This window comes from Petaurus breviceps, unplaced genomic scaffold, assembly GCF_028583685.1.
Source record: "Petaurus breviceps papuanus isolate PSGF00001 unplaced genomic scaffold, PetGlider_PUasm1.0 183, whole genome shotgun sequence".
Lineage (NCBI taxonomy): Eukaryota > Metazoa > Chordata > Mammalia > Diprotodontia > Petauridae > Petaurus > Petaurus breviceps.
Window position 1 is genome coordinate 15,883,297 of NW_027185791.1, and position 13,865 is coordinate 15,897,161.

General features: G+C 44.1%; 1 protein-coding gene across 6 annotated transcripts in view; it reads right to left on the reverse strand.

The window, feature by feature from the left end:
* The window catches only part of MPRIP (myosin phosphatase Rho interacting protein), a 237,508-nt gene extending 224,975 nt beyond the window's left edge, over positions 1-12,533 (reverse strand). For all 6 annotated transcript variants that reach the window (XM_069087914.1, XM_069087915.1, XM_069087913.1 and 3 more), the window contains exon 1: positions 11,365-12,533. In XM_069087914.1, the coding sequence (XP_068944015.1) occupies positions 11,365-11,484 (120 nt within the window). In that variant the 5' untranslated portion in view covers positions 11,485-12,533. The remainder of the gene's footprint in view (positions 1-11,364) is intronic.
* Between the last annotated feature and the right edge of the window lie 1,332 nt (positions 12,534-13,865).

Consider the following 13,865-nt stretch of genomic DNA (forward strand, 5'->3'; position numbering starts at 1 on the left):
TGGATGACCTCCACAGTACCTTCCAGCTTTAAATCAAGCAATCAGCATTTATTATGTACCTACTATGAGTCAGGCACTTTGCTAAGCACTGGGTATACTAAAAGAGGTTAAAAAAAGAAAGAAAAAAGAAAAAACCAATTCCTGCCTTCAAGGAGCTTACAATCTAATAGGGGAGATGACGTGCAAATAAATATATACCAAGCAAGCTATAAATAGGAAATAATAAACAGAGCGAAGGCACTTGAATTAAGAAGGGCTGGAGAACGCTTTCTGTAGAAGGTGGAATTTTAGTTGGACCTTAATGGAAACTAGAAAGGTCACTAATTAGGGAGAAGGGAAAACATTCCAGGCATGGAGGCAGCTAGAGAGAATGGCCAGTACCAAGAGATAAGATTATCTTGTTCACGGAACAGCCAAGAGGCCAGTGTCACTGAGATCCAAGAGTTGGAGTAAAGTGTAAGAAAACTGGAAAGGCAGGAAAGAGCTCAGTTACGAAGAGCTTTGAATGCCACACAGAGCATTTTGTATTTCTTCCTGGAGGCAGTAAGTCATTGGAGATCATTGAATAGGGGAGTAACACAGTTGGACCAATGTTTTAAGAAAGTCACTTTGATGACTGAATGGAAGAGATTCTGAGTGGGGAAAGATGAGGAAGGCAGACCCCCCAGCAGGTTACTGCAGTAATCAAGGCATGAGGTGATGAGGGTATACAATCAGGGTGGTGGCAGTGTAGGAGGGGAGAAGGTGATATATTCAAGAGATGTTGCAAAAGTGAAACGTGACAGGCCTTGGCAACAGCTTGGATGGGGGCGAATCCAAGATGATTCCCAGGCTGTGAGGGACTGCGAGGATGGTGTCGCCCTTTACAGTAACAGGGAAGAGTCTAGGGAAAGGGCCTGGGGACAAAAAAGATGAGTTGGGTTTTGAAGGTACTGAGGTTCAGATGTCGACTGGACATACAGTTTGAGATGTAAGATTTAAACCTAGCTCAGTCGGTCAATGTTTACTGAGTCCTGGCACTGATGTGCCAGGCACTGGTCTACGTGATTCTGGATTCCAAGTCCACCGCTGAGGCAGCTGCCACATTTACGTGTTCTCCCTGTAGGGCCTCTGGTCCCTCTATTTCATGGATATTCATAATTCTTTCTTGGCAAAATAATCTGACTGCAATAGGAAGCAAGAGGACATGATGGGAAGGGCACACCCCCAACTAGGAGTCAGGTGACCAGAGAGCCAGTCCCACCCAATAAAGGTCAGCATTCACAGAGTGCCCGGCATATGCTGAGCACATAGCTGGTCCTCCCAACAGCCGTGGGACTTGGGTGCTATTATTATCTCCATTTTACGTTGATGTGTCTAAGTTCACACAACTACTAAGTGTCTGAGTCTGAATTTGAACTCAGGTCTTCCTGACTCCAGGCCCAGCAATCCCCCCACTGCATCAACTGCCTACCCAATCTCTCCACCATTCTCCATTTCCACCTCTACCACTAAGTCAGGATGCAACTTTGACACAAGCCACTTACTCCCTCTGGCCTCCGATTTCTCCCTCTGCAAAATGTTATGGTTAAAACAGCTGACGCTGGGGGCGGAGCCAAGATGGCGGAGGAGAAGCAGGAAATTCTGTGCACTCCCACCACAATCACCTCCAATACCTGTAAAATGTGACTCTAAGACAGCTGACCGCTAAAGCCCCTCCCAGCTCTAAGATTCCACCATTACGTCAGCATTATGGCCTTACAAAATACCTTCTATTTGCATAGCACTTTCTTCCAAGAAACTCAAAAGACTTTCTCTAATAGTTTTAATTCTTACTTTCACCATAATCCCTTGGGTGCAGGAATGGATCGGCTCTTATTATTAGTTCCATTTTATATAAAAAGAAAACAAGCCCAGAAGAATCAAGCAAATTTCCTAAAGCCACAAGGTAAGAAGATTCCACTCCTTGACGGCTGAGCTGGTTTCACTTTTTCCTCTGGAGGCCCGGTGCCTAACACCGTGTCTGACACACTCCAAGTTCTTACTATGTATTTGTTGAAAAGGAAGGAAAGGAAAGCAGGCTGACAATAGTAAGCTGCCCAGCTATGTCCTCTGGCCAAAAGACGGAGCTATGTCAACTGTTACTTAGACACAGCAGAGTGGGGAAGAGCCACGTCTTCCATCAGACTCATAAAATCCCCTCTGATCCATTCTATATATCACTGCCAAATCAATCTTGTTGGTACATCATGCCAGGCTAAATGGTATGCTTGAAAATGCACTGTATTTGAAGTCAGCAGTCATTTCAACCAACATGTATTAAGCAACTATGCTCCAATTAGATGTAAGGCATTCTACTAGCCACAAGGAATGAATAAAATAAAATATTATCTGCCCTCAAGGGGCTTGTGTTCTCTCTGTCTCTGTCTCTAAAGAGACAGAGAAAGTCTTTGTCCTAGGTCTTCACTGCCTGGATGATCTGGGGCATGTTCCTTTACATCCTGGGTCTCTTTATGGCAGAGAAAGGAAGAGTTCCAGCAGTCATTCAAGGCACTGGAGATCACTATATACTTTGTCTCCTGAGCCAACATGGGAGGCTGGAAACCTGCTGGGGAAATATAAATAAGGAAAAAAATACAACTGCTGGAGGAAACAAAGTTTAAATCAAGGCAGAAAGAAAAACAGAAAAGCCCAGAACAAACAAGTTCTGTAGCCTAATAATAGCCAAGTCCACTAAATTCTGTTTAAATGTCCGCTGAATGTTTATAAGGCACGCTCAAAGTAAAGTTGGGGACCTGGGTGAAGGGAAGGAGGAGAAGGCAAGGACTCTAGGGGAGGCAGAAGGGAAACTGATTGGTTAGGTCATTTAGTGGACAGAACTTGAGTGAAGACCAGATGCAGAGGAAGTTGGGACTGCTGGCAAAATCACTGTCTCCCTCCTTCATGAGAAAAGCCTTCTGAAAAAATCCCAAGAAAAAGAACTCCGGCCTAATCTCTCCCAACACAAAAGAGCTATCATTTCCAAAAAGACCAACTCCAGATGTTCCCTGAAAACTTCAATGTTTCTCTGAGACCCACGATTCAACTTCTTAAAGAAAAAAAGTCAAGCATTTTAAATAATCAGAGTACCTCCCCTATACCATTAATAACAGTTGTTCAGTAATGCAAATAAAACTGAAAATAGAAAAGCAGGGGTGGCAAGGTGGCGCTGTGAATAGATCACCAGCCCTGGAGGCAGGAGGACTTGAGTTCAAATCCAGCCTTAGACACTTCACACTTACTAGCTGTGTGACCTTGGGCAAGTCACTTAACCCCAACCATCCTGCCTTGTCCCCTCTGAAAAGGCACAAAAAAAAACCCTCAATTGTCTCTCTCATCAGTCTCACTCATAAAATTCTTTTTACAATGTTTTTTCATAAAGTAAGGAAGTTTGTCCAAGAAAAGTTTTTCCTTATTTTCTTTGTCTTCCCCACAAACTGCTTATAGATCTTCACAGATTGAAGCTAAACTTACCATAGTCTCCCCAACTCAATTGAGGGAAGCATTCCTAGAATGCCAATTACAACTTTAACACTTAGTGCCTCTGTTTTTAAAAAGACAGTAACAATTCTCTATGACCTCTGGAGGAGAGATTTTTCAAACAGATGTTGCATTTCTCCCCATGGTCAAAAACTTTTCAGTTCCCTAAAGATCCTTTTGGAGTATGTGAACTCATCAATATTAAATACAACATATAAATAAATATATAGATATGATAGAAAGCAACACTTGACAAACTTAAATGAGAAAAAAAATTCAGCACTAGCAAAAGTAACAATAAAAATAAGTAACGACATACATAATGTGTTCAAGGCACAAAAATATTATATATAATTTGACAATGAGTCAAATAGTTGAAGTAGTATATCCTTCTATTCACAGGCCGTATTATTCTACTTCTATTTTGACCTATTTGTTTTTCTATATCTGTATAAGTTGGTTGCTGTTATAGGCCCAGTACCAATATTTTTAACTTCTATGTTTTGTTCTTTTGCTAAGGGATTCTACATTCTAATTGTAATCTACAATTTTAAATTGGTCTCCCGTCACTGTTTGAACCAGGGTTCCCCTCCACCCTAGGCAAAGTTATTGGGCTTCTGTTGTTTTTTTCTGATTTTCAATTTTCTGATTTTCTCCAAGAAACCTATTTTCTCAGCATTTCTCTGTAAGGAGAAACAGGCTTGGGCTCCAACATCTGGGTTGCTACTTCAATGGGGCAGTTTTTTCTTAGCAACTTTTAACAGTTCTTTTGTATCAAGCAGATGAATTGTTTCATTTCTTTTACACAGAAAGCCGCTGCTCTACTTGATTTTTCAATTCTTTCTCCGAGTCATCTTACAATAGAATTTTTCTATCCGGTTCTGAAATGCCTGCTTAATTTCTATTCCAAAGATCTCCAATATACTCTGACCACCAAAGCCTTTCAGCAAAAATTCTTCACCTTTCTTCGATTTTTGATAACTGGGACCTAACATTGATTCCTTGAACATCAGCTTCCCCTGATCCAAATTAAAATTATCAAGTACATTCGACACATTTGTGATCATCTAGTCCATTTCTGCTTTGTCTTGTTGGTGTCTCTGTATCAAACAGACCAGATGATTAGACCATTCTACTACTAGGTGACGACCATCCTGGACTATCTTCATTTTCCAACGCTAATTCTCTGGAATTCAACTTGTCAAACACCAAGTCCGCATTTCTCTTTCAAGTCCATCTATCATTTGCATGGCCAAGCAGGCCCACAGCTGACAGAAGATCATTATACTTCTCTGCACTGTGCTGGCGCTGATCTTGCTTCAAGCTGCTTTGACCTTTGTTCTCATCTTCAGTGTTCACAAACAACAATTTGTCCATTTTCCCACAGATTCTTTGTAAATGTTTGTCTTCAGATCTGTATTATGATCCTTTTATTGTACTTCTCCAATCCATACACGAGAGGATATTCTAGGATTAGTCAGCATTGTTCCCCTTGTTGGGAATCCTTCTTTGCAAGGACGCCTTAACACTCCCAGTCTCCCCCCACTTGGATGCTACTTTTCTGTTCCACTCTGATGAAGTCATTTGAGCTTTCAACATAGATGAGTAAGGACCTATGACCATTCTTACAGGTGACCTCTCTTTTTCTCACTCAAAAACCTTCTTTGATTCCCTTTTCCAAAACAACCTCAACATTCTTGATCAATTCCTCCTCGTTGTTAGGGGATCTGTAAACAGGTACTGTTTCCTGTTAAGGTGTCTGAACAGATTGGGAAATCCTTAAGGGACTTCCCAGGCCTAACTTTACTATAAATTACTTTGTGATTGCCCCAATTCTTTATCCTTTTTCTGAGTTTGCTCCTAGAGTCAGGTAGCCACTCTAAGTTCCAATTCAAAAACATTACTATATATATATATATATATATATATATATATATATATATATATATATGTGTGTGTGTGTGTGTGTGTGTGTGTATGTATGTATGTATGTGTATATGTATATATATATTACCTATATCAATCTCTGTCTTTAAGGGCAAGTCACTTAACCCCAATTTCCCTCCAAAAAAAAGCAAAATAAAATAAAATAAAATAGCAATAACAAATTTATATTTAGAAAACCAATAAGGCTAAAGTAATCAATAAATATACAAGTTACCCATGGAAAAGGGGGAAAAAATAAAAATATGAGATATAAAGACCCAAGCATAACAGGGTTTACTAGAATAAGCTGAACATATAGCAAGGTTATAAAGGATCACCAACCAACTTCACTTGTAAATTGGCCCTAAGCCTGCAGCTTGACTCATTCCCATATTTCATCTTATCATTCTAAGTTCTAGAGTGTTTGGTCACTTTTTTATTAATAAAATTATAACTTCTTTCTCAATGAACATTTAACTATAGTCCCCCATCCCACTTCATTAAATATTTAATGAACTGGAAAAACTTTCTTCCTTACAAGTTTTTTCTATATATTAATTCCCTTAATCTCTCAAAATTAAGTATTAAAATTACTGAATAAGCAATTTGTAAACAATGTCATCAATACTTACACAAAGACATAAATAATTCCACAGACAAAAATAGAAAGTTCACAGCCAAAGTCACTTTACATCTTCACCATAACTGTGGGTGACATCTTACTTCTGAAAACAGAGTTCCACCATTTAGTTCACTCAATATACCAAGCTCTTCTCAAGAATTTTCTTGATCTTCTTTGAAAGATAAAGGTCCAAGTAGTTGTCAAGAAAAGCCTCTCCAGCTTCCTTCTCCCTCTTTCCAGCTTCTCTCCAATCACTGAGCAAACAAGCTTTTAGCTTCTCTCAAGCAGTCGCTCTAGACAGTTTCTCTCTCCCAAATTGCTTAATATAATGCTTCTTCATGACATAAGTTAAAACACCTCTCCCAAGAAGTTTTTGCTCATCTTCTCTCTCTGACTTCTGCACAAAATCCTCAAAGGTCTTTACAAGTCAAAGCTCAACTCACACACACACCCTCTCCCCCTGAGAAGCACTCATAGAACTGTAACTCTCAGAGACAATAACAGTTTCTATAGGTCCCTTAGGAGGGACTCTTGAAATAGATGTTTCTAGAAGACTAGCTTTGCTGGTCTTGAGGGTGTAACACCAAAGCTCTCAGAAACCTCCTCATCACTGATGAAAACCAAGCCTATAAAGTTAGCTGATAAAGGGGAGACACTGCTCCCTTCCTTCTTCAAACTAAAAACATACTTCCTTATTACTTCTAGGATCAAATACAAATTCCACTGCCCTTCACAAGTTAACTCCAACTTATCTAATCACAATAATTAGACACTGATCACCTTCCTGGACTTCACAATCCAGCCAAACTAGCTTCTTCCTGTTCCTTACCACACAGGGCATTCTCTCCAGGACATACATACAGCTCCATCTCTCTCTGGGTCTCTCATGGCTGGAATGCTCCCCCTCCTCACCTCTGCAGAGCTCTTAGGAGCCCCTTGTTGCTTTCAAAACTCAGCTCATGTTTCATCTTCTACAGAAATCCTTTCCTGATTTCCCCACTCCTAGCTTTCCATGCTTTAATGTGTACATTCTCTCATGATATAATGTCAGCTACTTGAGGGCAGAAACGGTTTCTTCTTTTTTTTTCCCTCTCATATCCCCTTACACATAGGACAGAGTAAGTACTTAACAAATGTTTGTTGACTGATTATAGTAACTATGACTCTACTACCTCACCTTTCTTTGGCAAATATCAGTCAAATGATATTAGAAGAAACTAGGGGATAGCTAGGTGTTGCAGTGAGAAGAGCACCGGCCCTGGAGTCAGGAGGACCTGAGTTCAAATCCAGTCTCAGACACTTAACACTTACTAGCTGTGTGACCTTGGGCAAGTCACAACCCCAATTGCCCTGCCCTCCCCCCCCACAAAAAAAAGAAGATGAATAAACTAGGAGCGGCAGTGCATAGACCTGGAGTCAGGAAGCCCTGAGTTCAAATCCAGTCTCAGATGCTTACTAGTTCTGTGGCCCTGGGCAAGGCATCTAACTCTTGTCTTCCTCAGTTTCCTCATCTATAAAGTGGAGCTATAATAGCATCTCCCTCTCAGGGTTGTCAAGAGGATAACACAAGATAATGTTTTTAAAGTGCTCTGCAGACCTTACAGTGACACGTAAGTGCTTGCTTATTCGAGCAGTCATCTCTTCCCTCTCAGTCATTTCCAATCTCTCCCTTTCTTATCTCTCTCCAATCATGTCTTCCCAGATACAAATATACCTTCCCTTGGCTCTTCCAGCCTTAGCCAGCTGCCACTCCAGCTCTCTCACCTCAATGGCTAAATTTATTGGGAAAAGCTGTCACGACCAAGCACTTCCCCTTCCTCACTTTCCATTCTCTCATGTGGCTTCAGTTCTCAGTGGTTAACTCCCGGCCACCAAGCTCAATAACCTTCTTTCAGTTCTCATCATCCCTTACTTCTCTGAGGTTTTTGACTTAGCTTCATATCCCCACACCTCCCTTGGCTGAGAAACTCTCCTGGTTCTCCTCCTGCTTTAGCTAATCACTTCTGCCAGCCCCTAATCTCAGAGAGAGACAGAGGGAGAGATCCAAGGGTCAGTTCTTGGAGCTTTTTTTTCCCTCCCTGCCCCCCCCCCCACCCAAAGCAGTCTCATTTACAATGGTGGCTTTGAAATGCTACCTCTAAATAGATGGTTCCCAAATCTCTAACTCTAGTCCTAACTTGTCCTCTTGGCTCCAAACCATTATCTCTGACCACAAGACAGCTTCATTTGTATGTCCCACCATCTAAACCACAGTGTGACCCAGAGTTCATGGCTTCAACCTTTCTCCCTGTAACAGCAACATTCACCCACCCTTCCTTTTTTGAAACTTTGGGACTATATTTAACTATTTTCTCCCTCATCTCTCATATCCAATCAGCTACCCCCCCATCCTAATGATTCCCCCTCTTTAACATCACTTGGCACTCATCCTTTCTCTTCTCTCTGTTCTCATCAGGCTAGCACAGGTCCTCAGTGTCCCTAACAGGCCTACTGCAAAAGACTCTCATCAGGTCATCTGCCCTACAAGCTCTAATCTATCCCTCATACCACTGGCAGAAAAAAAAATCCTCCTTTTACCTAACTTTGGTCATCTGTGCTAAATCTTCAGTGGTTCCTACTGCTTATCCTTTGAGTTTGTTTTTAATATTTTTTTATTGTCCCATGAAGTCACTGGCTTTTATTTGGTCCATTATAATTTTCTGGGTGTTTGTTGTTTGACAAGTTCTATTGCTTGTCAAGTATAGTTCAGATCCCACTGTCTGCCCTCCACAAACTGGTGCTACCTTACTTTCTAGTTTTCTCATATTACTCCACTCCCATAGGCTCAAAACCTAAACTGTCCCTTCCTTCTTTGCCTGTTGATGACTGATTAAAGCCCACCCGAGTGCCACCTTCTCAACAAAGCCTTTCCTAATCACCCCTTCCCCCTTTGCCCTTGCCCTCATCTTACCCTCAAAGAATCTTGTACTATAAATCTGGAATAGTAACTTTGTGAATTACAGCTATCTGTGCTGGACCTCATTCCCCTACTGGACTCTCAGTTCCATTGAGGGCAAACACAATGCCCTACATAAACTCTGTATCTTTCCAACACCTAGCAGATGCACACAGAAGGTGTTTAATAAATGTCTACTGTATAATTGAACAAATGTAAACAAACCAATCTTAGGTACAATGTAGCCTAAAAATGGGTCTCCTTCCCTGTTTCCTGGGCTCCCCCATCTGCAACAGGAATTATTATAACTAGGTCACTATGACTGGAATGCATGGAAATGAAGAACAACAAAGTTTACTACCAGATCTCCAAGCTAAATGGATACATTTAATGGGAAGTAGGATGGGAGGGGAAAAGAAGAGGGACCTAAGAGAGAAGGTCACAGGCAGTATTCACTACAATTTCTAGGCAGGAATTTACAAGGTACAAGTAGGAGATTCAAGTCTTCAATTAATATAAAAATATAAAGCCTTGCACCACCTCACACAGCTATGAAGTCACAACATTTCTGTTTGACTGAGTATGAAGAGCAATGATTGGACTGGGGAATCAGGAAACCTGAATTCCACCTGACTGTGTGAGGCTGAACAGTCACCTCTCCTCTCTGGACCTCAGTTTCCCCATCTGTAAAATGAAGAAGGTGGTCTAGAACATTCCCATGGTCCCTTCCGGCCACAGATTTCTCTAAGCAGTACATCTATAAACTGGGTCAAAAAGTATTTTCCCAAGCTAGAATGAACCCCGGGCCCTCCCACTAACAAAGATACCCAGATTTTAAATCAAAGGCAAGCCCTTCCTCATTGATATTTTAAGACTCTTACCCAATCCCTCTAGACACTGGAGGGGGAGGGGGTGAACCCAGGTAGTGAGAGAGGATGTGCTTGAAGGAAACAAAGCAAATTGGGTCAGAAAGGATCAGAATCTCTAGCCTGGGCCTGATTCCTCTCCTCCTCTCCCCACCCTTTTCCACCCTATGACAGAGCTGATACCAAAAGTCCAACCTCTCCACCCCCAAACACTGACTCTAAAGAACCCAAAATGGGCAAGTGGTTTGTTTTCTCAAAAGTAATAAAAATCAAGCATTTTTTTGAGTCTCACATACCCGAAACCAATCCCCAAAAATCCATGAATCATATCACTAAGCTATGGGAACAAGAGAGGATGTTATTTTTCAGCATACTTCAGGATTCTCCCTTTGTCCAGACTCGGTCTATCAATTACACTTCCCGCTCCTCCTCTTTCCCCCATAAACGCATATTTTTTCTGTTACATTTTTTTCCATATTAGCCTTGAGATTTCATTACCTCCCCCAACAATGTCTGACATCTTTTCCATAATAGGATTGTTACCAGGCCATTAGAACTTGGGATGGGTGGGGGTGTTCCAGTATCACCATTTGCTCCCTATTTCCCCCTCCCCCAACCCCCCCCCCCCCCCAATCTGTGTTTACTAACAGCTGTGAATGCCACAGCCTGGACGGTTTATTTACACACGGATGGCAGTAATACCCAGACAGAACAACTTACTCAGTTTTTAAAACTGATTTTTAAAAATTTAAATAAGACATCTTAGAATGTAAACTTCCTACGATGGCAGAGAGATATGCAGTTAATCATATTTAAGACATTTCCCAGGGCTTGCTTGGTTTTTATATACATACACAAACATACACATATATGTCTATGTGTGTGTGTGTGTGTGTGTGTATATATGTTTTACATATATATATGTAAAGACTTTGATTTTTGTTTGCATTTTTTCTTTTAATTTACTCTTTTCCCCTTTTAGAGGAATGCCCAAAGCCATTTTGCAAAAACACAACACACTCTTCCACTGGCCTTTTTCCCCAAGCTCTGCCATGGTGGGCTTTGCTTTCCCTCCCCTTCTACAAATTAAATTAAAGCAAATCAAATCCATGACCCCTGTATAAGCCTCTCCACATATCAAGTCCAAGGGCTTCTCCATTGCATAGGGTGAGCTTTAAAGATCCACGCCACAGGGAAGGGGGGAACGAGGAATGGGGGGGACGGGACACGATAAGCGTGTGGATAAAATAATGGAGAAGGCCCAAAGCTAGGCAGGATGGGAAAAATAAAAATAAATAAATAAATAAATAAAGGCCAAACGCTGACAGCCAGGGAGCCGAGTCCATGAAAACCTCTCTTGCAAATTAGAGACTGAAAAGAAAGCCATCGGAAGGGAATGAACATGTGCAAGGGCAGAGGCTGAGATCACAGACTTGGGGGGGGTTTGGGGGGGGGGGGGGGGGGAGCCCTGACCTCCTCACCTCTGGTACCAAATTAAGGAAATTCTAAAGACTCACCTGGTTTAAATCTTCATCATTGAGCAAATGAGATTCCCGGGGCTTGAAGCAATTCTGACACTTGCTTTTGTTGAAGATGTTGGCCTGAAATTTCCGGCAGGGGTTCTCCTTCGCGGACATTTTTCGGGTGTCCAGCCAATCTCTAGAGCTGTCCTCTTTACTTCAAGGAGAGATGCAGAATGCCCCAGCGCCCTGACCCTCGCCCCGCCGGGTTCTCCGTCCCAGAAAGATCATCCAAGGAGCCCCGCGGGCAGGGGATGGGGACTCGAGAGAGACGGAGGCGGGGAGGGGCCCGAGAGAGCCCGGCACGGTTTCCTCTCTGTTGGGTTGTGCAATAATATCCTCGGATCGGCTGCGGGCTTTGGCAATCCGAGGGCTGGGCGTCTCAAACCGGTCCCCGCTCACTTTGGGGGCACCCCAATTTCAGAAGACGAGAAGGGGGGATGGGAGCAAAGCCAACGACGGAAAATGTGGGGTCGACCTAGGCACTGGATCAGTCACCGAAGGAAACGTGCAAACCCATAACCCTCGTCCCGGGAAAAGCAACCGGACCAGCCTACACAAGCTCGAGCGGGGAGATATTCCGGGGACGCGGTCGTAACGCCTCTCCCTCCGCGACCCGATGGAGGCAAGCCTTGGGGGTGGGGACAGTCCCCCGGATAAGGCACGAATGCAAGGCGGCTGCAGGCGCTGGGCCCGTCCGGATTTCAGGGCCGGGGATTTTCCATGCACAAGAATCCAGATGGGAAGCTGCCTGGAAGAGTGGGGTCCGAGGGCCCGCCAGCACAGGCGGAACAGGACGGAGAAATACAACTCCCCCCCTCCCCCCCCCCAACCCCCCCCCCTTCCCAGTAAGGGCAACGCTGCAGGTGAAAAAGCGCCGGCCCGGGGGTCCCCCCTCAATTAAGGAACACTCCCCAGGCGCGGCTGCCCAGGGCTTCTCCGCTCGGACGGCCACAGCCTCCGCGGCCGCCTGCTGCTTTCAGCTGGCCCATGGACGCATCCTCCGAAGCTACGACTGCTCACTCGGATTCCTCTGCCAGCGAGAATCACTGCATGGCCCCTCGGCAGAGTCCTCCCCGCGGGCACCCGCCGCTCCCCTGGGCACTCCCGGGCAGTTGCAAATGGTAGCCTAGCGTCTCGCGCGTTCCTGGGATCGGGCGAGAGAGGGTGGGGGTGGGGGAGGGGTCACGGTTAGAGGAGGAGGGAGGGAGTTGGAAAGAGGGGGGGTTGGTAGGGGCCGAGGGGTAAATGGAGCCTCGCCCCTTCTCCGATGGACAGCGCTACCTGACCAATGATGGTGGCCCTCGCTTGCTAACAAAGGAACGCTTTGACCAATGAGAACCAAGACGGGGGGGGGGGGGGAGAGGCAAGAAACCGAGTGAAAGCGCTCCAGAGGTAGGTAACTTTAAAAAAAGAGAGAGAGAAGGGGGGGCGCTGGGACGGGACACTAAAGCTTGGTGGACTGGTGAGTGAGTCCAGCCTTTTTTCTTGACAGCTGCTGGGATGGGGTCTGGGGCCAAGGAAAGAAAAGACGGGAAAGTGTGTTCTTGAAATGAACGATTTCGACTTCCCCACCCACTGCATACTCCATCAGGGTGGGTAGGTAAAAGGCATGGCATGTAATGAGCGTTGCATTAATCATTCAGCAAACATTCACCGAACCCTGCTCTAGGCTGGGGAAAGGCGGATCGCAAAGGGAAATATAACGTCGTGGCGGCCCCCGAGACGTTACTGGCAAGTATATGATAATGTAAAACCTGCTCGGGGCTACCCTCCCAAACTTCAGAAAAAAACAGCCTGCATACGTCGGCTTCCTTCTCCCCAACCTCAAGTTCTTACTACTCCAAAGATCCGCAGTTTTTTGTTTGTTTGTTTTTTGCTTTTTGGAGGGGGGGAGGGCAGGGAAAGTGGGGTTAGGTGACTTGCCCAAGGTCACACAGCTAGTCCGTGTGAAGTGTCTGAGGACAGAATTGAACTCAGGTCCTCCTGACTTCAGGGCTGGTGCTCTATTCACTGCGCCACTTAGCCTCCACGGTCCCCGCTCTTAAGACTAAAACTGAGGAGCCCCCATTGGTACATTAGTATCGATAGTCAGCCAGTTGATACAAATAAAACAAAGGCATTTTCTGAAATAGCACGGCATGAACAACAACATTCCCCTGGTAAAACTGGAGTACACTGTCCTACAAATACACAAGAACAGACATTTTATAGACTAGACAAGTAGATAAGGCACCCAGTGAGGAACACTTATGGGTGCTGCAAGTTCCACAGATCCTCTCTCCTATGTCCTCATGCTGCTCCCTACTGGGTTCCCTGGGCCTGCCCCTCCTCCGATCTCAAGTCCTGACTCCTATCTCAGAAATTATTCTGCTCAGTCAGTCGGGTTTGGCTCTTGCTATTTAAAAGGTGCCAGGGAGAGGCTTTCTTCTCCAGCCAACCAATGACTAGCTTCCCTATAATTCCAACTGAAGTATTGGAGGAATTTTTGCACCTCT